The sequence below is a fragment of the Psammomys obesus genome, unplaced genomic scaffold, assembly GCF_907164565.1.
Source record: "Psammomys obesus unplaced genomic scaffold, mPsaObe1.curated_primary_1811, whole genome shotgun sequence".
Taxonomy (NCBI): domain Eukaryota; kingdom Metazoa; phylum Chordata; class Mammalia; order Rodentia; family Muridae; genus Psammomys; species Psammomys obesus.
In genome coordinates, this window is record NW_026596079.1 from 3,791,297 (window position 1) to 3,818,319 (window position 27,023).

At 45.9% G+C, this 27,023-nt stretch overlaps 1 protein-coding gene across 2 annotated transcripts in view; it reads left to right on the plus strand.

Moving 5' to 3' along the window:
• The window catches only part of Trappc9 (trafficking protein particle complex subunit 9), a 448,636-nt gene that overhangs the window by 259,754 nt on the left and 161,859 nt on the right, over positions 1-27,023 (plus strand). For both annotated transcript variants that reach the window (XM_055626329.1, XM_055626330.1), the window contains one exon: positions 21,608-21,750. In XM_055626329.1, the coding sequence (XP_055482304.1) occupies positions 21,608-21,750 (143 nt within the window). The remainder of the gene's footprint in view (positions 1-21,607; positions 21,751-27,023) is intronic.

Sequence of the window (27,023 nt, forward strand, 5' to 3'; positions counted from 1 at the left end):
TGGTTGAAGCGTTGAAGCTTCTGGCTCCCAGCTAGATTCCCACACTCCTTGATCTTCCCTCTTTCTCTGCCTCACCACCTGTCCCTCCCCACCCTGGCCAGAGCCCCTGCAGGCTTACATGCAGCTCTTCGTCCAAGCCTGCCCTGCCTGCCTACCATCTCTTTCTTCACTTTTTCCCCACTGCCTCCCTGCTGATCTGACCATCCCCCCACATGTCTACTCAGGCACCTCCTGCCTCATTGGCCCTTTTCTTCAAAGGTTCTTCCCCACAGTGAGCACCTCTTGGGCACAGGTAGAGGTATGTGGGTACAAGAGAAGCTGAGGAGGTAAGCACATGGACACATGGTTAGAGAGCCATCCATGTAAGAGACCTTAGGTATTTGATGGCCTCATTTGAGAAGAACAGAGCAGCAGGGCTAATGCTCTCACTTATAGGCTACTAAGTTGACACCAAAACCCAGTGGAGAATATTTGGGAACTCGCTGTCACTGACACCACACTAGTGACCACACACACTGCGTCATAGTACTCCGACTCCAGCAACTTATGTATTAAAGATTTCGAGAGAGGAAATTAGTCTCCGCTGTTACCGATTTGGATCTGAGCCATTTAAGGGCTGACCCAGAAATCTTCTAAAACCTGAGTAGACAGTAGACAGTCCCTGTGAGGCCTTGCTGCCACAGGACTGTCTGCGTATAGTATGCTTAGCAGAGCAAATGGTCCTAGGTAAGGGAGGGAGGTAGGATCCAGCTCAAGGTATAGTGACTCCTATGAAAATGAGTCCCTTGTCTGCGCCATGTCTACTTCACCAGACACCAGTTTAATAGATATGTGGTGGGGGGAGGGGTCTTCTTTCATTTTGGTAAGAACATTTGTCATGAGACATACTTTCTGTACAAAATTTTCAGTGTATAATACGGTGTTGTTAACCGCAAGCCATAAAATGCAGGAGAATACTGAATCTAGAATCTATTGCTGTTCTTACTCAACTTACATGAGAACATATACAGGCTTGGTCAATAGCAGCCCCACTACTCCTTCTGAGCCCCTGGGGGCCACCATTTCACTCTCTGCTTTGTGAAGTTTGCTGTTTTATATTCATGTATAAATCTATAAATCAGATACTACCTGTCCTGTTTGACTCTCCTATTTACTATGTTTCCTGTCCTTCAGATTCATCCAGGTTGTAACATACAGTAGGTTGTCCTTGTTTGGTTTTTTTTTTTTTTTTTTTAATTTTAAAATAGCCTTGTTGAGATGTAGTTGACATAAGGAACCATGCATGTTTATAATATGCAGTTTTAACTTGTGTTTTAGGGTTCTCTAGAGAAATAGAACTGATGAATGAATCTATCATCTATCAATCAATCTGTAAACCTATCTATCTATCTATCTGTCTATCTGTCTGTCTGTCTATCTATCTATCATCCATCTATAAAATGAAGGGAATTTATTAGAGTGGCTCACAGGCTGTAGTCCTACTAGCCCAACAATGAAAAGTCCAAAGAATCTAGAGCTTGGATGTCTCAGATGGTCTTCAGTATATGTTGGAATCCTGAAGAAGTGGGCTCTAATGCCTAAGGAATGGACTTGCCAGCCAAAATGAGAGGAAGCAAGTGAAGAGATTCCTTCCATATCCTTTAGGTAGCATACCAGGAGAAGGTGTGGTCCCGATAAAAAGGTGGGTTTTACCACCTCAAAAGATCCAGATTAAAGGTGGGTCTTCTGACTTCAGGCGATTTAATTAAGAAAAAAATGCAGAGAAACACCTGGCCGTGTTCTTCAAGATGCCGGCATCACGAGACAGAGGAAGCATCTGGCAGCTGCTGTGCATATCACTTCTGTCCCAGTTCTGGCAAGGCCCAGGGTTTGGGCTGGATCTGGTGTTGCTGATTATTGTGTGTTCCTGGCCCCTGAAGGCCCCTTGTTTTCTGACCCTTTCTTATTTCCTACCTCATTGTGGGTAATGGGAAATTGTCTGTGATTTTTGTTGTCATTTGTTTTGTTTTGTTTTTCTAGACAGGATTTCTCTGTATAGCCCTGGCTGTCCTGGAACTCCTTATGCAACTCAGGCTGGCCTCGAACTCACAAAGATCTGCCTGCCTCTGACTCCTTCTGGCTGGGATCTCTGGCTGGGATTAAAGGTGCATACCACCACACTTGGCTGGTCTGCGCTGTTTTACTTTTGACATCTGATTCCACTTTGGGCAGAAGCTGGTGGAGTAGTGCAGCTACCTGCTCACATCTGGCTTTGCTCTGTGGTACCCCTGACTTGTTACACCAGACTAGTTTCCTCCACAAATACCAATTTCCTCCTCTCTGGCAGGTTCTTTATCTGTGCTGGGCTGAGTTTGCTGTAGCAGGTCTAGAGGGAACTGAGCAGGTTAGGTGTGTGTCTGGAGCCTGTCAAGGCAGCCCTGTCCCTTCATGCATCGTCCTTTTCCTTCTCCAAAGGCAACTCTTATTTTCTTCTTCACAGCTACTCATCTGGACCTGTGTACCCAGTTTCTCACAGTAACCCCCTTTGAGCTGAGATGCCCTGCTCTCCCAGCCAGTCCTGCCTCTTTTGAAGAATGAATGACATGCCCTTCACATTTTCAGTCTTGTTCCATCCAGGGTTGTTTTTAGCACATTGAAATGTGAGACCTCTCCCATGTGCTGAAAGTGAATTATTGAGGGTCACTGTCTTGTCTCTGGAAGTGGCTCTTAGCATCCAAGAGCTTGCATTTCTGCACATGCATGCTGGGGAGAAAATGCTGCAGGAGCTGCCTGGCCGCTTGCCCCCAGGGCCTCAGCAGCTACATCTCACTTCTCCATGTGCGTGACTGAGAAGCTGAGCACAGCGAAGCCGTGACTGCACAGGGAAGCAGTGAGCATCCATGCAGAATGGATAGGATCCTACTTGCTGTGGGAAGCTCCAGGGCTCTCCCCAGGACAGGCACAGTGGCACAGAAGTGTTCTGGCCTCTTCAAAGCTCTCTTCTGGGCCTTTTGGTGTACATTTTCCTTCCACAGAACAGGCCTTGTGAATGTGTCTCTCATTTTGAAGATGAAACAAATTGAGGCCCAGGGAAGGGAACAGTGTGCCCGTGTTTGTCCCATGTGAAATGTGGGCCTGACCTTTGAGCTGTGTATACATCCTTTATGTCATCCTAATTAGAAACTCTAGGCCCTTATAACTTTAAAAATGTGGGGGAGGGGGGGAACTGCATAAGCCCTCCTCTGACCCCAGTCTCTTCTCATGGGTGATTTTGAAAATACAAAATGGCAGCATTGTGTTTCTGGTAGGCAGGACTGTGCCATTGCCGGGCTCCTCTCCCAGCTGATGAGAAGGAGAAACATCAGTTCTTCCAAGGCAATGGTCATCCTAGACCACTTCTCATAAGGCAGGAGATGAGGAAAGAGAGTGGCCCAATGGCTTTGAGGAGCCCAGGGCACAGCCCCTGTTTAGTCTATTGTGCCATTTTGTCACCAACACCAAGTCCGAGTTAGAATCACGCCAGGCCTGTCTTCTTCTTTGTAAGGAACTGTTCTCTGAGCCAAACTGAGGCCATCTTTATGAGATCAGCTATATCTGCTTATGAGCAACTATCACTATCAGACCTGTAGGCTGTTTATATTCTCTTCCAAAATAAGAAGTGGGGTCACTGGACCCTACTCTTCTATTTCAGCTATTTCTCCCATAATTGTACAAGGCCTGGGTGCAGAGGAGGTGCCAGAGAGTACAGGCTGGGAAGGTTAGGGCAAGGGGCTCCATCCACTCAGCCTTGGGGAGGGCATCATCCACAATGGGTGCTGACTTTCCAGTGAAACCACTTTTGGCTCTTCTACGCTCTGTAAGCAAGCCTAATAAAGGTTCCCAAGGTGGACTTTGGGTTGACATCAGGACTTCATGAAGAGGGCATAGACACTGATTAGTTTCCACTCCCTGGAAGAAGATTTGTGCAATACAGACAGTTGGGCATTGCCACCACATCTCACAGAGGAGAAATAAGCCAAAACAGCCTATCGGCAAGAACCAGATGACAAGCTCTCCCTTCTAGGAAGAAAAAGCAGGGTACCAGCCATGACCACTGGAGATAGGGGCATTAAAACCAGAGTATCCTTCCAGCCAAGCTCTGAGGGAGGCAGGTTTTCCATGCAATGGGTCCCTTGCCCATTATAGATCAAGCTAAAGTCATATTTAAGAAGCCAAAACTGTGATAACCTTAACTAAGGTCCAGTAGTGAGCTTGGCCATAACTACTTCCTATATTCCTTAGTTAGAATCATATTGATGTAAGAGCAACTGCCCTGGCAGAAAACGGGTGAGGGACATTATCCGTCTTAGCTTAGGTTGTGCTAGGAGTGTTCCCCTTGGATGTGTCGGTTGCCAGTGTCTACACAGGTGTCACCAGCTGTTCTAACCCGGCAACAGAGGGGGCTGGGTTGGCCTCGTGTGACCTAGGACATTCTCATATTTAATGTCTGTAGCCACCTGCAGATGGGTAAGCCTTTATCATCTTATCGCACAATAAGGAATTCAAAGCTCAGAGAACAAAGGCATTTGCCTGGGTCTCCGACTAAAGGGCAAGGCTGATGTCTGCCCTTGGTCTTTCAGACTTTGATTCTGTGATGATTAATTTTCATCATTAACTTTACTGAATTTATTTATTTTTACTTTTTATTAAACCAATTGTGTGTGTGCCAGTTGCAGTAGTGCACACCTATACTCTTAATACTCAGGGAGGCAGAGGCAGGCAGATAATTATGAGTTTGAGGCCAGCCTGGTCTACAAAGGGAGTCCAGGACAGCCAAGGCTATGCAGAGAAACCTTGTCTTGAAAAACCAAACCAAACCAAACCAAAACAAACAAAAAGAAGAAAAACAAACAAACCTTAATGTATGTGCACATATGAAGAAGACAGAGGACAACTTGTGGAAGCTGGTTTCCTCCTGAGTTCACGAGGCTTGGGAACCAGTGCTTAACCTTCAGAGCAATCTCCCTAGCCTCGTGTCTGGATTTAGAATTGCCTAGGAGACACACCCGGAGCTGAGGGCATTTCTAGAGAATTAACTGAGAAGGAAAGACTTATTCTGCATGTGTATGACACCATCAATAGGCTAGGAACTTGGCCTGAATAAAAAGATAAATATAGGAGCAAAACAGCAGAGAAGCAGTGCTCATTCATCTCTGTGTATGTCTTTCTCTTGTGCCCAGATGTGAGGAAGGAGCTTCACGTTCCTGCTGCCTTAACCACAAGCTGCTCCTTTGGCCATGCCTTCCCACTGTGATAGGGCCCAAATAAACCCTTTCTCTTTTACAGAATTCAGACTAAGCATGGAAACAAGGCTCTGGGCATATCTAGAAGGAATTTTTCTAGATTGGTAGGAGACCCACCGTAAAAGCCACAGCACCATTCCCTGGGCTGGGATCAAGGACTGAATACACAAAGAAGGAAGTGAGCTGAGCATGTGCATTCTTGCTTCCTGTATGGGCACAGTGTGACCAGCTGTCAGCTCCTGCTGCCCTGCCTTCCCACCATGATGGATTGTACCATTGAATTGTAGCCAGTTAGCCCTTTCTCCTATAATTGTCAGGTGTTTGTCATAGCAACAGGACAGATACCTAGGACACTTCCTAAATGCTTTGCTTGCTATTTTGTCACAGCAACAAATAACATAATTAGTGTCCTTTTCTGCCTGCCTGCCTTCCTGCTTTTTGTCTGCCTCCCTTCCTTGTTTCCTTCCCTGCTTCCTTCCTTCCCTCCCATCCTCCCTCCTTCCTTCCTTCCTGCCTTCCCATCTTCCCCCTTTCTTTCTTCCTGCTTTCCTGCCCACCCAGCCCCCCCTTTTTGAGAAAGAGTCTCATGTATCCCAGGCCAAACCAGACACTTGCTGTGTAGCTAAAGATGCTCTTAGACCTCCCTCCTCCCTTTTGTCTCCATCAGAGGTAGAGGCAAGGGGTCAGTGAGAGAGGGAGTCAGGTGGTGATGCAGCCCTTGCGTGGAGGTGAGACTCTGCCCTCCTCTGCATCTCTCTTTGTGTCCTGATCTCTTTGGGAAGACTTACTGATTCATCACTAATCCTAGCTTACCTTCGGCTTAGTGTTCTCAACTGACACCGAATCTTCCTCTTTTGTAACTTACATTATTTAGTTATTCTTAGTCTTCAGAGTAAATCTGTCTTAGGTGAATGTAATTAGAAATGCATATTTGGCACACAGGGGATTTTTTTTTTTCTCCTTCACAGCTGTGTATTTTAAAAAAAAGAAAAGAAAAGGAAGGTAGCATCTGCAGGACTATGAAGTTCCTGTTTATAATAGGGACTGTTCTCCCGACTTTAGAAGCTGTAATCCCCTCAGAGCTGTGACTACCAATGCTGAAGGTGTTTGCTTTGTTCCTTCACTTATTCAGTGAGTGTTGATTGGCCTTCTGCACCGGGCTGTGTGCTCAGCACTGGGGTGGGGGTGGGGCCACTGTACCTTGGAGGAGCTCTGACTGTGGGCCTGGTACCTGCCTAGGCTTTGGCTATATTCAATGGCCGTCCATTGGTAGAACTTTAGGTGGGCAGGCACAGGATTACAGCAGGCCGTTGGATTCAAAGGCCACGTGTCTAATTGTTACTCAACCCTGGCCGAGTCCCAGCTAGTATAACTGCCAAGGGGGTCCTCATGTCCATGCTGGGACTTTCTCAGAAAGAGTTAAAGTTTTCAGAAAAAGCAGCCAGACTGTCCTTGGTGTACATGTGTCCCTAACGCAGCTCCTTTACACACACACCCCCTACGTGTTTGAGGCTATTTTTAAAGTCAAGGCACACTGGTCTTACTAATGACTTCCCCAGGTTTATTTTGAAACGCTTCCAACGTGAACTTGAAAGAATCATCTAGTGAAACTCTACGCCACTCTTCTTTTCTCCTTTTGAAAGTCACTTGCAGAGTTTTTCCTGCTCGTTCATCATCAGAGACGGCCTAGGAAATCACTATCACCATACTGGTGACCTTTGACACGGCTGTGGTAATGTTAACCCCAACACCCGTTCCATTCATTTTATACAGTGGTTCCCAAACTTCCAGTTGCTAACATCTTGTCTGTCTGGTAAAGGCATACATCTCTTCCTCCCAGTGCTCTTCATTCTATGACCTGTTCTCTCTGTTTGGTTTTGCTGTGTTCAGCAGACTGAGGCCTCTCAGAGTGGGGGATGCTCCAGAGCTCTCTCCAGCCCCTCCGTGTCGGTTTTGGTGAGACGCAAGTGCCCAGGTATGGGCAGTAGCCTGGGTCCTGGGTCTAGGGCCATTGCCTCTTTTCTGTATCTTGGTTTTAACCAATTGAAAAGCAAGGTTGCTAACTATTACTTTAATATGTGGTGTTGGAGAAAGTTTGAGAGCCCTCTCCACCCCAGTATGTGCTGCCAGTGCTGTTCTGACAGCTGTGGGCTGTTAGAACACCTACATGTCCTGTGGGACATTTTTCCCCTCACAGGGCTGTTTGCACATTTGACCGCATATGTGTATCGTATATCTTTTGCCTTCTAGGTAGAATGTATGAATGTCAATGATCTGTGGCTCTGCTGACGTCCCCACCCCCACCGCCCATCAGGGTCTAGGGATGATAGCTGTTGGGAATGGAATTTGAAGTGTATTGGGGTGGAAGTGGCCCAGGGACTCTCTGCCTATCTTTTGAGGCTGTTCATCATTGCAGTCTATGTTGACCATGAGGACTAGCATGTACCTGTCACCAAGTTCATATTGCAAATTAGCTGGACAGTTGTTGAAAATAAAGCTAGTCCCAGCATCAAAGATCCCTGCCTGTGGGTGGATGTGTGATCATTTCAGTAAACCTGGTCCTCTTCACATCCTGTAATACTTTCCACAGAGCCCTTTAATGTTCAGTATATAATCAGAGATATCTTCCTCTAGATGGTAGGTCATGTTGGGTGTGGAGACACAGATGCCCTTGCCAGTGTTCTGTCATTAAGCCAAGAATTGACACTGACAATTGACCCATGATGACCTTGGGTACTAGGAGTACAGAGATCTAAGGATGCCATGTTTTATTTTGCTAGAGAAGTCACCTAGCACCCTGAGAGGTACTGCTGGTATGTATTGTGGTTGGAAGCCCTTCTGCCTGGCCAGAGCTGTTACAGTTAGTCATGGGGTTGAGGGCACAGGCAGTAAGCAGTCGAAGCTGGCCATCTTGGAGAGCTTTCACGTTGGTGTTCTTTCTTCTGTTCATGCCCAGGGGGCTGTGAGCAGAGGGTCAAAGAAGAGGGCAGTAACTCCTCAGTTAGGTTCTTAAGGTTGCTATGGGTGACACAGCACATTCAGCATGGATGACACCATGTGATGATACTAGGTCCCTGCCCTGACAAAATAGACATGGCTCCACTGAGTCCTGAGTTCTCGTGTCCAGCCTTGACTGTCTTTCAAGAGTTGCCATGGTAGAACCTGCAGATCATGAAGGTATTTAATGAAGAAATGAACAAAGACACTGAGGATTCCACGGCTCATTTTCCTGAGATGAAAGCAGCTCTTATCCCACATCTGATTCACAGCTGAATGAATGTCCTCCAACCTCCACCATGGTGCCTAGAGACAGTGCTGACCCTATGGCCAATGGCCCGACTGTCACATGCTGACACAGGCTCTGAGCTTTCACACAGGATGTCTACTCCATCAGTTAGGGAAGAAATTAAGTGTGTCTCATGGTTTGATGACTAGAAAGAAAGTGCAGATTTAAATACAAGGGTCATATTTGTATTGAGTCGTTTTCTTTCCTATAAAAGGTGAGTGACGATGATACATTTCATTATGCTTGAGAAGTTCACACAATTCAGAGAAGAAGTGCTCAGTGTACCAGAAGCCCTCCCCCTGTATGTCTGGTGTACCCACAGCTCCTCCCAACAGAACTTCAGTACTTGCTCATATCTCTAAGAAGACAGTGTCTCTCTCTGAAAAAGGACCTTCCTGATTCCTGTGTATCACTTGGGTCAGGTCATAACTACATCCCACCTGTTTGAGTGGCTTTCCAACCTGATTGAGACACCATGTGGTCCTGAGTCTGTCCAAGAGACAATGTGTGATGAAGGTGGTTGATTGCACTTCCAGACTCCCAGGCTAGAGTGCCATTAGTGACTCAGTGATGGCCACTGTCCTCAGGTGTCTGCGGGTGTCTGGTGAGATCTGAACAGCTTTGTCCCTGAGGCTTTCACTCTGGGTGAGAGCTGGCTGAATACTTGGCATCAGGCTGGGATTCCAAGAGCTGGTAATGAGCCCCTGGCAAGCTCCAGATGCTGGGTCTAAGGATTAAATTCTGTACATCCGCCTCTCTGGGAACAGAGTCTAGAATGGGACAGGGTCTTCCAGAAGCAGGGATGTGGGTCCTGTGGAGAGTGTGCCTTGGAAGAGGATGCTCTTCACCTGGCCCTGATGGTGGGAACCCTTCGGACACATCCTGGATCCTGCCAAGCAACACAGTGCTTCATTCAGCCTCACCCAGTCCTGACATTGACATGCCTACCCTGGTGGCTGCTGAGTGGGGGCAGGCTACCTCTCTTGAACCAGTTACTGTGTATCTTACTTCAGTGTCTCAGTGTCTAACTCTCATTCAGGGCACAGGTAGATAAGTGTGTGTGTGTGTGTGTGTGTGAGAGAGAGAGAGAGAGAGAGATCCGTCAATATACAGTTTGTGCTGTTTTGTTGTTACCAGAGAAGACATGTTGGCTCTTAGTGACCCTGAGTGGGATATTCCCATGATGCCTTCCTAGCCACCTCCACAGTGAGGACCTGGAAAGAAGCCCAGTCAAAGTCAAGCCTGGGGGACTGTCAGGTCCTGCTCTAAGTAGCAAAGGGACATGTGGTCCCCTCTGCTTGGAGGTGAACAAAACTGCCCTGAATTAGTTACCTTTCTCAGGATGTAATAAAATACTTGACAAGAAAAAACTGAAGGGAGAGTCTTTTTTTTTCTGAGTTTTGGGGTACAGTCATCATGGGTTGGGGGGAACCATAGCAACAGGATTTTGTGGCAGCTGTTTATATTGTATCTGCAGTCAGCAAGGCATGCTGGTCCTCAGCTCAATTTCTCCCTTTACTCAGTCTAAGGTCCGACATGGGATGGTTGCACCTAAATTTTGGGGGTGTCTTTTAACACCCCCCAATCTAGGTCATCTCTCACAGACATCTCCCGAGTGTTCATCTTCTTTGAGGCTAGGCTTTATCAAGGTGCCAATCTATATGGGCCAACACAAGCATGTAGAGCCCTTTCCTGTGCCGGCCCTTGTGATGAGTCCACCTTCGTACTCTGATATCGAAACCCACAGGACGACATCGTTATCTTCTTTCTTATCATCCTGCTTGGGCAGGGGGAAGTCCCGGATAGGAGCACAAAGAACAGAGAATTCTGAGCAGGGCAAGGAGCTCTGTGGAGGAAGTTTAGAGAGGAGGCTCTCTGTGCTTTCAGACCAAGCTGGATCTTGATGGCTTCACTGAGTGGGGGACCTGGTGAGGCATAGCCTTGGCAGCCTTAGCATTTGCTTAATGCACACACTGTGCACGCATGTTATGCTGACTCCCAAGAGCCGGGAAATGGGCATGGATTGGGAAGGGTTAAAGACAGCTGTGCGAAAGTGTGATCCATATCTGGGTGACTAGGACCAGAGTTTTTTTTTTTTTTTTTTAAGGTCGGAGCCTAATTAGTTTAATGCCTGATTGCCTTTCTGTCAAAACACCACCCCGGTAATAGCAATATTAGCTAGCACTTAGAGCACTCGCCCCAATGCCAGGCACAGCTCTAGGCACTTTTCTAACACCAGCTGTCCTTATCTTCCTGATAACCGGATAAGGATGCCGCCATCACATCACTCACCAGGCAACTCAGCAGACAGCGGCAGCCAGGTCTGAACCGGTCGGTGCAGTTTGCTCCCAGGGTCCAGTCTGTAAACTATTTCCTTTTCTGCTGCTCAAGATGCAGTTTGCTGTGCATTACCCACCATGGTAAATGCTTAATAGTTAGCAGGAGCACTGAATAGCCGTATAGTGAACAACCATGCCCCTGTGGTTCGTTTCAGCAAATATAATGCAATGTCTCTGAGGGGCCCAGGAGTCCGGTCAGGTACAGAGCTGGGTGGCCTCTGTCCCTAGGCTCTGCAGCAGTCCCTGCCTAGATACTCTCTCCTGCCTTGATTTCTCCTTGCCCATCCAGAACTTTCAGTTACACTGTCTGCATCACATGTCTGTGGGGTTTTTCAAACACGATGTGTCTCAAACCTAAGTCTTAAGTCCTTCTTAACCTATTCACCCTTTCCCTCCATTCCTTATCTCTAGTTTCTTCACCAAAAATCTGGAAGGAACCCAAGTCCTTGTTCCTTTCCATTCATTTGGTTGTCTGCTTTCTTGGTTAGTCCTAATACGGCTCCTACGTGTCTACAGAATCAGACTTGGTGTTCATGCCCATTGCCAGCCTCCTGCTAATAGTTCCATTTCTCCAGCCTGCATCCTCTCACACCCATTGTTCTGTGTCTCCTGCCCCTGTGCCAGAATGTTCACCTCCACTGATGCCTCCTGGGCTTTCCATCTACTGGGAGCCACAGCTCAGCACTGTCTGTCTGCCATGTACCTGTGGGGCCTGATCTGCTACCTCTCCGAGCTTATCTCCCACCTCCAACACTGTCTCTCTGCAATTTCCTGTGTCTGGGACATTCTTCCAGATCCTGCAGGGCTGGCATTCTTGTCTTTCATTCTACTTTCACCTCAGATGCCCTCATGTAGGAGGTCTACTCTGCCTGGTATAAAAAAAAAAAAAAAATCTTACCTTAGGCCTCTACCTCCTGAGTGTTGGGACTGTAGGTACTGCCTGGGTGCTGTCTCTCTCACCCTGACTTCTCACTTCTTCTTCTTCTTTTATTTTTTAAATACATTGCCAAGATTCAAACACAGGGCTTTCTGCCCACTAAGCCAGCATTCACCTCGCTGAACTATATCCCACACTCAGGTCTTGTCAAATGGATGATCTTCCCTTCCCAACTTACCCTCTTGTTAATTACACACAAGAGACAACCCATGCATTCAGTGCCATTCCAGGAGCTGGTGCTACAAGCACCTTGCTTAGGTCTTCCCATGAGCAGGCCAGACTTGGTCTCTGGTTAGTACCCATAGTCCTATCCTTCTGGCCAGCTTCTCTTCTTCTGGGAGAGCCTGTACTGCTGGAAGAACAAGATCTTTACAGAGTCAGGAAGACACAGCTTGAACTTGGCAAGATTCTTCATTTCTTTAATGCTTCGATAATAAGCAGTGCCCAGGTAACTCTGAGATCAGACTTCGTTTCTGTGTTGCCATTTTCAGGGACTAGACTAGAACGTTGCCAGAGCCCCTGGTCCACATGTCCTCCCCCTGCGAGCTTCCCTGTGAGGTTGTAGTCATTCAGGTGCATTGAGCGTGTACATGTGGAGCCCTCTCCTTTGAGAGTCTGGATAAACAGAACATGGCTCCTGCCCTCAGAGAACTGTTTTTCCACAAAAGGAGGCAAGCCTTATGATGCAGTGTTGTGGGCATTTCTGCGGGAAGTGCTTATGCTATATTATCATGTAGGGCTCCCAAAGGGTTTGAGCAATCTGCAGAAACCCAGAGGCCAAGCGGGGTTGTGCTATTTGGATAGGAGTATGGAATGTGGAGGAGGCTTGGGTTCTGTAGGAGAGAGTGGACATTGAAAAGTCACAATCCGTCCATGTTAGGAACTTCTATTAAAAATGAAATATGAATTAGCAACAAGCCTCACACCATAGGCTGGACACTCACTGGCTTTTGCTTTGTGCCAGATCTTAAAGTTAGCTACAGACATTGCAGGAAACAAAGCCAAATTTTGCATGTTTCAAAAGCAATGAAGTTGATGTCCCCAGCAGATATATCTAGAAAAGGGATTAGAAAAAAGCCCCACAAATTATCAATGCCAAAAATGAATGAATGACACACCCCCAAATCTACAGGAACTGAGAACATTCTAGATAATGGCATGCCAATTCACTTGACAACCTGGATAAAATGGACAACTTCTGTATTCTAACTGCTTGAGATATTTCTGGTAATAAATTGTTTCTTTTAATATTTTCATGAAGTCGAATGACACGTTTTCCTGATGCCAGGTGGGATGGCACACTCCTTTAAACCTTTAAACTCCTTTAAACTAGGAGACAGAGGCAGACGTATCTCCGAGTTCAAGGCCAGCCTAGTTTACAGAGTGAGTTCCCAGAATGGCAATGGCCACACAGAGAAATCCTTTCTCGAAAAACCCTCCCCACAGAAAAGATGTTTTCTACCAGTGTTCAATGTCCTTTGTGTTTTCTGTGAGCCTCCTGTCTACTCCAAGGTGGCCCTATCTCTCTTGAAGTACATGTGCTCCTGCTCAGTGTGGAGAGAGAAACTTTTGTTCGTGATATGGCCTGGGTTGTTTATCTGACAGCCTCTGACCAGGTATCTGGCCCTCGTCGTCATCAAAAAGCTAATTTGATCATTGGATTGTCTTTGCCCTTGGTCAAAACCAATTACTTGTGGCAGTATGGGTTTATTTTTGGAGTCGTTATTCCCATTGATTGATTTGCTGGTCCTAGTCAGCATAAGAGGAACAAAGTAAAGGCAATTTCAAAGGCAGCAATGTTAGAACCAAGGCAGCAAACTGAGTTTATCCAGTGACATGAGCTTTACAAAGCACATTCTTAGTAAAACAAAATTGCAAGGAAGAGACAGATCAAAAGAAATGCTAGAAGAATATAAATGAGTAATTCATGGAAAGATAACAATAATGGCCCATGTGTACAAAATGATGTTCACTTTTCATAAGAGAAATACTATATAAAGATGAAGGTATTTTAATTGTCAAAATTTGGGCAAATTGTCCTACTTTTGGGGTTTTGTGGGTTCTTTCTTTCTTTTTCTTTTTCTTTTTTGTTTTTTGGTACTAGTGATGGAACTGGGGCCCACGCATGGTAGGTAAATGAGCCACATTCCAGCTCTGGCTCCCAAAGTTTAGAGAAAGGAAGAAAGGAAGGGCACACAGAAGCTTCTCTGCTCCACTATGCACGTCAGGATGTCAGCTCCTGCATTACCTTATAGTCTTTGCTGCTCACCACCCAGACATGGCTGGGGACCAATGTGGTCCTCCAGCCTCTGACCTGCTTCCTTTCCTTAGGACCAGCACTAACATATTTCCTTGGCCTGCTGCTTGCCCCTGGCCACTTCCCCACCTCTTTCCGCATTCCAGGTCCTATCTCTTCTCAGCCACCACAGGTCCTCAGGGCCTCCTGAACTGAAAGGCTGCTGTTGCTCCAACCAACCTCCTCATTACTGTGGATGCACTGTTTAATTTGTAGCTGCTTGATATCTTTAAGGCATAATTAACACTGAAGAGAGATTTTGGCCAAATGTGCTAATTAACCAGAAAGTAATGGTATGGCTTTCATTGGTAGGTTTCCCTGACCCCCCGGTAGACATCTGTCCTGTTCTGAGGGCAGGAATGAGCCCCAGCCAGTGGCTGGTCCTGGGTGTTTGGCTTCCTAAAGTGTATTGCATTCCAGCTATTGATCTTTTGTCATTTCACAGAAAGAATCTGCGGTGACAGGTTCAATTGGGGTCTTCAGAAATTAGAGACCTGCTTATACTTTTAAATTGTCTGGGATGCGTATGAGGGTGGTTGTTTTTCTCTTGTAATAGCTCCAGTTATATTAGAGACTATGGAACATTAGATTAGTAATACAAAATGAACAATAACAGTTCTGATAAGAGCTGATCAAAATCTCAGGCAATATCTGTCAGAACACTCAGATTCTGAGCAAGGATATTGAACTAGAGAAGCGAAAAGCCTTTTCCAAGGTAATATGCAGTTTTAATTACTGTCAGTCACAGGCTCACTCCGTTCTTTAATGTGGAACCTGAGACTGCTAGGCTCCACCCAAGACTCCTGCACATTCCACGGTTGTCCCTCATCAACGTGGCCAACATCAAACATTGTTTAGGTGTTTACAAATGATTGTGTGCCTGTTAATAACATCAGTGCCCAAAATCCACTTTGCTGAGTGCAGCCTCAGAAGGGCAGTCTGATGGGTTTTGGCAAATGTGTGATCTGGATGGATGGTCATCCCCACCACCGGGATGTGGAACACCTGATGACCCCAGAAAGCGTCCCTGACTCCTTTACAGCCGAGTCTTCTCCCGTCCCAAGGAGACTCTGGTCTCCTTATTAAGACTAAAGAATGACCTTTCTAGTGTCCGGTGTGCTCTTGGGTCATCCATGTTGCTGACACCACTCCCTGTCCCATGTCATAGCTGAGCAAGCGGCCTGTTTTACAGAAGCTACTATCCACCCGCCCGCTCCTTACTGTGCAGTTATTTCAAGTTTAGAGTTGCCTTGAACAAAGTTTCCACAGACATTTTTGTATCCATCTTCATGTGAATAGATGTTTGAATTTTTCTTGGTGGGAGTTGAATTGCTCAATAGTAATACGGGATTACAGATTTAAATTGGCAAGAAATTACTTAAGTCTTTTTATTATTTATTTTTTTTAAAAAAGCAATTGTGCTATTTTGCAGTACTATCAGCAGTTTCTAAGCATTCCAGTAGATTTCTTAGGATTTTTGTTTTTAAACAGAATGATGTCTTGACGTCCCTGAACTATTTTTACTCCTCCATGTATGCTTTTAATTGCTTAACATCGAACACATTATCCTTATTTCTAGTGTTTGGTAGAACTGTTTAGTCACTTGTCATTATGTGTGGCTTTTCATTAAGGTTTTAATGGTATATTTCATAAAATGTACTTTTTATTATTTGCTCAAAGTTTTCAAAATTATAGAAGGGGTTTGAATGTTGTATCTGCCGTTTCTGTTGATCATGTAGCTTACTTTTGCTTCCTGTTAACAATTTGTAAATATAGTGAGAGACCATCATGAGTTGATGCTCAAAGATTAAACCATCCTTGCTTTGCTGAGACCCGACTCATGTGGTTATGATGTGTGATGCATTTTATATACTTTCAAACTTGATGCACAAGTACTTTGTTAGGTACTTTTGTAGTTAAATTTATGAGAAATACTAGTCTTAAAATGGTTTTCTTATAAACTCTCTAATTTCAACCTTTGAGTAATACTGGTCTTATAAAAGGTAGGGCCATTTTTTATAGAGTGTGTGTGTGTGTGTGTGTGTGTGTGTGTGTGTGTGTGAGTGCACACGCACATGCCTGCACCTACTATAGCATGCATGTGGAAATGAGAGAATACTGTGTGGGAGTTAGTTCTCGTCATCCATCATGTGGACCTCGTGGATCAAAGCCAGCCTGTCAGGCCATGGCACCTGGGAATTCGTGCATCCATTCATCACTCTTTCCTCTCGACTGTCTGTGACTGTAACTAGCAGCTTCAAGTTCCTGTTGCCTTGGTTTCCCTTGGTGTTAGACTATAACGTGCAACTGTGAGCCAAATAAATGATTGCTCCCTTAAGTTGCTTTGGTCAGGGTGCTTTATCACAACAGCAGTAGGTACAGTTTACAGATTATTCAGTTTAGTGTTTTACATATACAGGTGCTCAATAAAAAGTAGCCATTCACTTGAAAAGCTGGTTGTACTGTGCTTGGAAACAAATATTTTGTTTCTAATTCCTTGTTCAGTGCAACCTTCTGCAAGTCTTCTGTCAAGGACTGAGAAGGTGCTCTGCATAGGGACCATATGGTCTTCAGGAAGGATGGCTCTCTCCTCCCACCGCACTGTATATCCTGTGCCTTTTGCCTGTCAGCCTGCTTTATGGTTTCATTAAAATATTCTAATTTTACCAGGCTGAGGCTGCTTTTCATTTCTTCCCCCCCCCTCCTTTTAATCATTAGTAGGAAAGGCAGCAATACTCAATTTCACAGAATCCTTTCTGTGCTTGATTTTCATAACTTAGATATCTCCCCCATAATTATATCTTTTCTTTGGCTCTCTACAGAGTAAAGAAACAGCCAATTTCAAGAAAATTGGAGCAGCGTATTTCTTCCTCGCTCCCTGGCTCTTGACAGTTATCTCCCCGTGTACTTTCTGTTCACTCCTGAGTGAGTTCTCCTACAGCCTTCTCTTTAGGTGGTCTTCAAGTTTGGCTTCATGATCCTGGTTTTTTCAAACCACAGAAGAGACGCTGTGTTTCCTTGGACACTTTGCCTGTGATAGAAGCAAGGTGCCACATTCCTGCTGGTTGATGGTGTCACTTGTTTCTTCATGTGCTGGTTTGTTCCTGCATCTGTGCACTCAGGATTAACTGATCTTTTCGAGGTCAGAGGCCACATTCATCCTGTACCAACCCCAGATCATTGCACTGAAAAGATACCTGGGATACCTCTCATTCATCCAAAATGATGAATGAGAGAGAGAGAGAGACAGAGACAGAGACAGAGATTAAGAGACAGAGAGAGAGAGACAGAAACACAGAGAGAGACAGAGATAGAGAGAGAGAGAGAGATCGATCTCATTAGATAACTAGAGTTAGCTAGGCTCAGAATTCACAGAAGGCCCCTTATGTGACTTTAAGGTGTCTAGGACATGTTTTCAAGAAACCAGTGGCTCTCTGGAGATGATGTATCTGTGCTTTGGGCTGATGGGAGTTGTAAGAAAATTTGAGGTTTCAGTGAGACCAAAATATGAGTGTTGAATTTAGAAAAACACCTATTTCACCAAACACTTCATTACTAAAGAAGAAGTATGGGTTGCCCTGGGTGGTCAGGGGGAGGGATATTTAAGTGTGTAGCAAGGGTCAGTGAAAGCACTGTTGGTATCACAAGCTTGAATGACACGCATACACACGGACATGGAGGCAGAGTGAGTGGTGGGAGGCACAGGGAACAGTGAGCTTTCTAACATCGGGCTGAGGACATGAATGGACATCATTCCAAGGAAGACACACAATAGATTGACAGCAAAGGAAAAGAGAAGAGGCCTGCCTGGACCTAAGCCTCAGTGAAACGTGGCTTCACTCCATAAGATGACTGTTACCACAGAATGGGAAAACGAGTGTTGGTGAGAAAAAAAAAAAAAAAAAAACAAAAACCCAGAACCATGCTGAAGGGTTAAGTGGTGTATTGCTGTGGGAAATGCTCTGATGATCCCTCAAAAAGCAAATGCAGAGTAAATGTATGATGCAGACATTTTACCGTCTGCATGCCCAAAGACAGAAGTGAGGCAGTGACATTCTCATGCTTCTGTTGACAGCAGCATTATTCACTAGACCCACCGGGTGGGAAGAAGCCTCATGCATCACAAGCAGCCAGGCCACACAGTGGAGTGCTACTCAAACTTACAAAGGAAGGCGAGCTGGTGCAACCCGTGGCAGGTTGAACCTCAAGCATTTTGATGAATGAAATAAGGCAATCACAGAAGGACTGATTACCCAAGGCCCCTAGAGGGGTCATCTACATCGAGTGAATGCGGAAAGGCTGGCTGCCGGGAATCAGGATAGCGGCTGGTGGGAAGTGGAGGTGGGAAGGCAGTGTGCAGAGGGTACAGAGGTTTCTTTTGGAGGACGAGGAGGGCTCTGCAGATGTCTGGTGGTGACCATGTGTCAATAGAGTGACATGCAATAGGAGGAACCTGTGCCCTGCAAGAACTAAAACAGTGATGTTCATAGGAACCTTTTCTCTCAGTAAATCATCCTTTGCCTCAAAGGTTTGTTGTCATTGTCATTGTTTGTTTCCAAATAAATCGGTCTTTAAAGTTCAAAAATAAATAAAAGAAATGGTATGCATGCTCATTTCTTCCAGTTCTAAGCCTTGTTGCCAGTGGGTTAGATTGCACAGTGGGAAAAGAATTTATTTATTGTGTTTTCTTCTTGATTCTTCATGAGAGCCTAAGGAGGTCAGTATTAGTTACTATCAGTCACTGTTTAATGGTTGGTGGGATGAGGCTGAAAATGGCAAGCTGAGGTGCTGTTCCCCAGATTCATAGTGTCAAAGACTATATCACTGGTAAACCTACCATCTCTCCTTTTGCCCTGCGAGGCTGTATAGACTCTGCCAACTGCCTGTCCTCAACATGTCCTCTCTCTGATAGGAGGTACATGGAAGCAGCTTCTTTTGATTTCTGAAAAGCCTAATAGCTATGTCTGCTTCCTCGTTGCAAGAAGTGGGTCAGCAGAAGGAGTGCGGGCCCAATACATCTTGCTGAGTGACTGTGGACTCTGAGGGAAGACGACCATGCTGGCTAGTTTTATGTTGATTTGATACAAGTTACAGTCACTAGAGAGGACAGAACCTCAATTGAGAAAATGCCTCAATAAGATGGCTATAGGCAGGCCTGTAGAGCATTTTCTTAATCAGTAATTGATGTGGAAGGGCCCCTGCCTAGCTGTGTATGGGACCACCCCTGGGTAGGTGGACCTGGGTTCTATAAGAAAGCAGATTGGGCAAGCCATGGGGAGCAAGCCAGTAAGCAGCACCCTCCCATGACCTCTGCATCTGCTCCTGCCTGCAGGGTCCTGCCCTGTTTAAGTCCCTGTCCTGACTTCCTTTACTGATGGTCTGTATTGTGGAAACACATGCCAAATAAACCATTTCTTCCTCAAGTTGCTTTGGTCATAGCAATAGTAATCCTAACGAAGATGAGGGCTAAATGTAGGCACCTTTGTCTAGCCTCTTGGAAACATGGCTTCCTGTCACACTGGCTAGGGGAGAGTGAGCACTAACTCCAGTGTCTTCATGCATGTGTGGAGGCTCCAACACAGCCGTGCCAGTGCTGAGCTCACACCCAGTGCCCAGCTTCTGTTTTCATTGCTGCTTCTGGAAAGTGCTTCCGGAGGGCGGTTAGTGTCCAGTATGCTAGGAGCCTTCAATGTTGTTCTTTGACATGGAGTGGACACGCATCAGGGACATTATTGGCCTTGTATCCCATCATTCACCTCCTTGGTGAGGTGGAACCATCCTGTTATATTCTGGTCTGTCTCCTGTGCTTTTGGTCTTGTGTCTGGGAGACAGAAAGATTTGCCTCCATGCTTTCCTTGAACAGTTCTATCTGCAAAGTTCATTATTAAGAAGTGTGTGTGTATTTGAGTGTAGGTGTCCCAGAACTCCAGAGTAGGATGTTAGATTTCCCTGGAGCTGGATTTACAGGTAGATGTGAGTCACCAGACATGGGTGCTGGGAGCAGAACTTAAATCCTCTGGAAGAGCAGTCTGGGCTCTTAACTGCTCAGCCATCTCTCTAGCCCTTACTATCTTTCTCAGCCTTCTCTCTTTCCATTTTGTTTTGACTTATTCCCTGTAAGAAATACAGTGCAGTCCTTTGCTCCCAGCCCGACAGAATCAGATGGCAGCTAGATTTGCCCCGTGGGTCCCTGTTGTCAACACCTGTTTGAGGACACTGCTGTGGAAGCTTCCATGATTTTAGTCAGGAGTTAGCTGGGCCAAGATTTCTTGTTACCATGGCTACTCCCTGTGTCCCACAGGCTATAGAACCCTGCAAAGTTGCCTTGTACTGAGCAGGGGGGTGGAGGGGTGTCATGTGGGAGGTACCAGCTTTTCTATGATACGTGTCATCTGTCCTCAATAGCCCTCTGCCTGTGTGCAGGGCTATAGGCCTGCTCCAGCTGTTCCTCCTGAGGGGTCCTGGAGGACTTGGAGGTTAGTGTCACAGTCCTGTGGGATTTATCCCTTATGGTCATCCCTCTCCAGTCCAGTCAGATGCAGTCCACCTAGGTCTGGCCTACAGGTCCTTAGTACTTTTTCCTTTTGCACTATAGCCACCCACTGTCCAGTGCTATGGCAGGGGTTAGGCATGAATCTTCTCCGTGATACAGCAGCACTGTACTTTCTAACAATGGTGGGCGTGGGAGGCCTTGCTCAGCATTCCTAAGAATAGAGCCCTGCCTCTCTGGACCTTGTTAGTGTACCTGTATCTTGAACCCCCTCTTCCCAAGTGCTCTTGGTCTGGGCTGCTCTCCCACAGCATACAAAGATCTCATCTCAAAGGAAAGGAGGGTCAGGTCTGGCTGGATAGGGCTGGGGCTGGAGTTTCAGTGTCTCATCTCCCCTGTGTGGTGGCTGTATGCCTCTTGCATGTTTGTATCATCAAGCAGCAGGGTCTACTCTCCTCCTTTCCCATCATCCTTTGTAAGAGACATCAGTAGGAAAGGTCCTGGGAAAGAGCCTAGAAAGGGAGGGTGTGGCACCCCATTGGCAGCCCATTTTAGCTTTAGCCACCCGCCATCTTTGTACTGATGCTTCCTTGCCCATTTGGATGCCACCTGCCACCTCTTATCCATGCCCTGCTTCTGGCACAGTGGCACCACCCCTGTCCTGGAAGGGCCTATGTGCACTGTCAGTCTGGGAGTGGAAGTTGCCTTCTACTCCCTGCATGGAAGCTGCCCTTCCCTGCCTTCTGTTGATACACAGTCACTGTGTTTTCTCTGTTCAGATTGAAGCCCCGTCTGCTCACATGTACAGCTGAGGACTCTTGAGACTTTTGGTACCACAGGAGAAATGGTGCCAGGTGCACAGTATGAGCTGGGATAGTTGCATGATCCCGTCATGTGGGAGTGTCTTGAGACTCTCCCTAGGTGCAGCCTGCCTGCCTCCTGGCATGGCACCTCGTCCACTTGTGGGTACTTATTTGGTATTTGTGTTAACTTTTTAGACTCTGGAAGCTGTCCTGAACTTCAAGTACTCCGGAGGCCCGGGACACGTGGAAGGGTATTACAGGAACCTCTCTCTGGGGCTGCATGTGGAAGTGGAGCCATCAGTGTTTTTCACCAGAGTCAGCACACTTCCGGCAACCAGGTAACCAGGCTGGGGAGGGAGTGGAGGCTCATGAGACCGATCACCCTGTCTCACTGCAAAGCAGACCCATGCCTTTGGCAGGGCAATGGCCCTTGGTGTTAGTGCACAGGAGGAATGGGCTAGATGCTGTGCTGACAATCCCCGTGGGGCCCTCCCAGCGCAGGTGCTGTTTTCAGTCTGACTTTCCCTCCTCCTTCTTTTCTTTCTCTTTTTCCCATTTATTTATTAATTTAATCTCTTTATAGCCTGATCCCAGTCCCTTTCCTCCTCTCTTCCCAGTCCTGCCCTTATACCCTCTTCCCCCATTTTCCCCTCTTTTCCTCAGAGAAGGCAAGCCCCCCCCCCAAGGTGTATCAACCCAAGCAATTCTACTAAAATCAGGGTAAGAAAAGGCTGCCCACTCTCTGTATCTCTTTAACATAGTACTTGAAGTCCTAGCTAGAGCAATAAGACAACTAAAGGAGATCAAGGGAAAAGAAGTCAAAGTACCATTATTCACAGATGATATGATACTATATATAAATGACCCCCAAAATTCTACTAGAGAACTCCTACAGTGGATAAATACCCTCAACAAAGAGGCTGGATACAAAATTAACTAAAACAAAAACAAAAACAAAATCAGTAGCCCTTCTTTATACAAACAATACAAATAGTAAATGGGCTGAGAAAGAAATCAGGGAAACAACACCCTTCACAATAGCCACAAATAATATAAATTATCTTGGTGTAACTCTAACCAAGCAAGTGAAAGACTTATATGACAAAAACTTTTAAGTCTTTGAAGAAAGAAACTAAGGAAGATATCAGAAGATGGAAAGATGTCCCATGTTCATGGATTGGTAGGATTAACAAAGTGAATCCAATGTTTTGGCCGTTTTACCAAAAGCAATCTATAGGTTCAATGAAATTACCATCAAAATTCCAACACAATTTTTAACAGACCTTAAGGAGCTATCCTCAATTTCATATAGAAAAATAGAAAACCTAGTATAGCTAAAAACAAGTTTGTACAATAAAAGAACTCTTGGAACTGTCACCATCCCTGATTTCAAGCTGTACTACAGAGCAACAGTAATAAAAACTGCATGGTTCTGACATAAAAACAGAAAGATTGATCAACAGAATCAAATCGAAGACCCAGAAATAAACCGACAGACTGCCCCTTCTTAAATGGGGACTCTGCATAGAGTTTTGCTTGTGTTTGGAACTCCCTGAGGACCCGAGCCTTATTTTCTGTGATGCATCTGTGGCTGGTGAGATGAAAGTGTTGTCTCAGGCCTCACTGTCCAGCACCATGAGGACCTTCTAGCTCAGCATGATGCCAGCTCATTCTGGACAGGCTATCTTTCCCCCAGGGTAGTCCTCTCTGCTTCCCATCTCTCCAGTCCTGATCTTCCTGGGGGGGGGGGCAGGGGGAAGGGTGGGCCTGTCTACTTCAGGGTCACACATAGTGAGAAGGGCCATTAGTTTTCTTTGAGGTGGAAGGCGTCAGTTCCTCATCTCACACTCAGACTCTAGACGTGGCATCAATGCTTCTCAGGACAGTTTAGAGGCCTGCTCAAACATGTGGAGCCCCCTAGAGAGTGTGTCCACACCTCCACTGTACTCCACCAGCTTGCCAGGCTCAGCCATGCTTGACATATTTGTAGGGACAGTGGGCCAGGTCAGGATTGTGCATGTTTAATGGAGCGAAAAAGCAGTCCTGACTAACACTTACCTGTCTGTCTTTGGATCTTACAGATAGCACCCTGGCCTGTACTATTTATTCCTCCCATTTATTCTATAGGGTAAAAGAGAGGTTTGGTGTCCATCATGATGCTGGCAGAAAAATCCATTTAAACGGATCTAGCTTACTTTCCCCCCAGCCACTGGAGAAAGGTTTTAGCAAGGATTAATGGCTTACCTGGGCCTTTTAGCATCCCTTTTTTATCATCTATCACTTTGTTGGTCCTCACTGCCAAGGTGGCTTCTGTTTGAATTTGTAGAAAGCTCTAAAGCTCCTACCCCCAGGGCAGGTTTGGCTAACGTGCTGACAGCTGGTGTTAGGGTGAGCCAAGCCTTCCACACATGGCTCTGCTGCGCCATGTCTGCTTTTCCTGCCCCTTCCCTTCTGCTGCCACTGCCTACCAAGACTTCTCAGATGTGGCACAGGTTGCCACGAATTCCCTTTGTGCCTCATCATGGCCTCTGTAGCTATAAATTGTAACTTAAGGTTGAAATGAACTTGGAAGCTTTGGCTGTTGGCTGAAGCACCCCTTTGGTGTTTGTTATCAGCTAGTGGCCTTCATGTTCTCTTCTTTTGGCCTGTGTATTTCTCTTCCCAGCTCCTGGGTTTGAGAGTTCACACTGATCATCCTTTTCCATTATCCTCAAGTCTAACAAAACCCTGGGATGGGATTCCACTATCTCTGGATCACTCTGGCCCCTGAGTATCGTTATCCCCATGGAGAGTTAACCATTTGGCCCCTTCACTCCATTCTGCTTGTCCCCAGGTCCTATCTAACTTGCAGACAGATCCATTGCTGAAGAGTCTACGTTCAGACTCCCTCCTTCTCTGTTCAGGACAGATGTCCCTCTCCCTTCCTTCTCCCTATGTTCCTACCTGTAGACAGTGGTTTTGGCTACTTTATTGGGTTCTTATATCTACCATCCTTCTCCCCCCAATCCCTTCCAACCTCCCAACACTAGGTAGGAGAGAAAGAAGGTTATAGGAGAAAGGGGATATAGATCTCTTTAAAGCTGAATCAGGGTTATCAGGTTTCTAGGGGGCAAATCCAATCTTCTTCATCAGAATATCCAGCAAACCAATCCAGCAATAGCAAATGCAGCATCAGGGACCACAGCAGCCTCGACAGGCTCTCTCAGGACCCTCCCACTTACACCCTCTCAAGAGCTCTTAGAATGAAAGTATCTGCAGTTAGCAAAAATCAAGCCCCTGCCAGAGCACGAGACACATCACAGTTAGCTGCTGTGAACAGTCTGAAGCAGCCCCATAACACACACCTGGGATGAAAGTGAAAACATATTTACATAACATTTCTTTGGTTTTTAAGGAAACCAAAATGCTCACTACATCTACCAAGTTCTGTAATAACCTCTCAGACTCGTGCAGCCTGAACCTGTGTCAAGGCAGGTCACTCCTAGCGGTTTCCACCATATTTTTTCCCTAAACATGTTCTTTTTCCTTTGGGGGAAAAAATCTACTTGCCTTTCAGATCTATGCTTAAATTCCTGTAGATTTTCCTATCAGGAGAGAGAAAGGGGAAGGGGAGAGGGAAAAGGAAAGAGAAGGAGAGGGAGAGGAAGAGAGAGAGAGAGAGGGAGAGAGAGAGAGAGAGAGAGAGAGAGAGAGAGAGAGATTCTCTCTGTGTGAGTCCCACGCTTTCCTCACTTCTCTAACACATGTGTCAGATCCTTGGGATCACTTCTGCCCTGTTTGCAGCCAGCAACCCTGAATGCCAGGTGCACTGTACATTCTCCCTGGGAAAAAGGGGGGGCAGCAAGAACATCATCTTGCTTTTCACCCTGACAGGAGCTTGTCACACAGAATTAGCATGGAATGGGAACAGGAATTTGCACACAGGAGCTATGGAACCATAGAACATCAGATAAGTGAATAAATAGAAAAGACCTGAGCAACCTCCCTCCCCCCGGGCTGGGAGTGGGAAAGAAGAGAAAAGAACAAGGAGTGAGTGGCTGAAAGGCAGACAAGCAGTACAGATGAACGTGCTGTGTCTCCAGTGCAGACAGAGTCAGCATTTGAAAGTGGAGCTTTTCAAACTCTGCAAGGCAGCAGGTGCTAACTGTATGCTTTTTGGAAGAAGCTAGCATCAAATGAGCATGGTATATGTTAACACTGATATTTAGAAGGTTGATATGGACTTATTTATATTAAACATGTGGGCTTTCAAGAGAAAGAGATAGGAAAAAGTATAGTGATTGAAGAATTGAGTTTTCAATAGCACATTAGAGTCCTAAATATACATCTGACAACACAATTTCAAAATAAAACCAGTACACAAAGGGGAAAAACAGATAATAACATGGTACAGCTGACTGTATAAACATTATTCCCTGAGAATCTGATATGACAAGTAGACAAAACAAAACAAAACAAACCTCACAGGGAAACTGTAGCCAACCTAGACATTTTTTTTCAAACCAGCCCCACCTAATTGTATTTCTGGAAGAGTGAATGCTTATACTAGAAATGGATAGTTTGACGTCATCGATGCAGTGCCTGAAACACAAAGAAGAGTTCAATACTCCCAGAATGAACAGAAAAAATCACAGAGAAGAATGTATGTCAGTAAAATGGGGTATGAAAGAGGATCTGTGGATTCAACAGAACCAAAAGTTGATACTTTAAAACAGATTAACAATAAAATTAACCATAACTAGGGCAATGAGGGGAAACCCCCACAAATTGCAAGCAGAAGGAATGAAAGATGTGGCATTCTGTGGTTTTTGTACTTGCTCTAAGTTAGAAATGCAAGAGAATGCTGTAGAGGGCCATATCCCACTGAGTGTGACTGCTTTGGCAAAATGGATCGGTGTTTTGAAGGAGGAAAGCGGACAAAGTACAAAAACTGACACAAGAAGAATGGAGCACTTGAATAGACACTGGCCAATTAGAAAGTTCCCAAGAAGCATTCCGTGGGCCCAGGTGGCTTCTGCAGGAAGTAGCTCAAGCTTTTAAGAAAGCAAGCACTATGCCCTTAAGGAAGCTCATTTAGAGAGCAGGCAGGGAGGAGTTCCTGCTGACTCCAACCTCAAAGAAGACAGCAGAGGAGCTGCCTGACTTGGGGCCAGAGGTTTCTTAGATGGGCTCAGAAGTTGCTCACTGTGAAATAAAATGTTGCTAGATAATTTCCTGAAAACTGAGACCTTATGCTTGGGCTGGCCAGATGGGGAAAAGCTTTTGCTATGGAGGCCAGGTGACTAAATTTGATCCTTGGAATCCAGGTAAAATGCTGGATGCTTCAAATCACATGTGTGATCGTAGCATTCCCATGTTGAGATGGAGGCAGGTGAGTCAGCCGGAAGCTTGTGCAGGAGGCAGCCTGGGGTACACGGAGCAGCAGCAGAAACACAGAGACCGCCTCAACAAGGCCAAGACAGGACATTCCTCCTGAAGGCTGACCTCTGATCACCACATGTGTGCTGGGGTGTGCTGAGGGCGTTTTCTAAATAGAATGTATAAACAAATGTCACACACGCACACCCACCCACACATCCCAAAAGCCTTACACTCACAAAAAGGCAAGGCA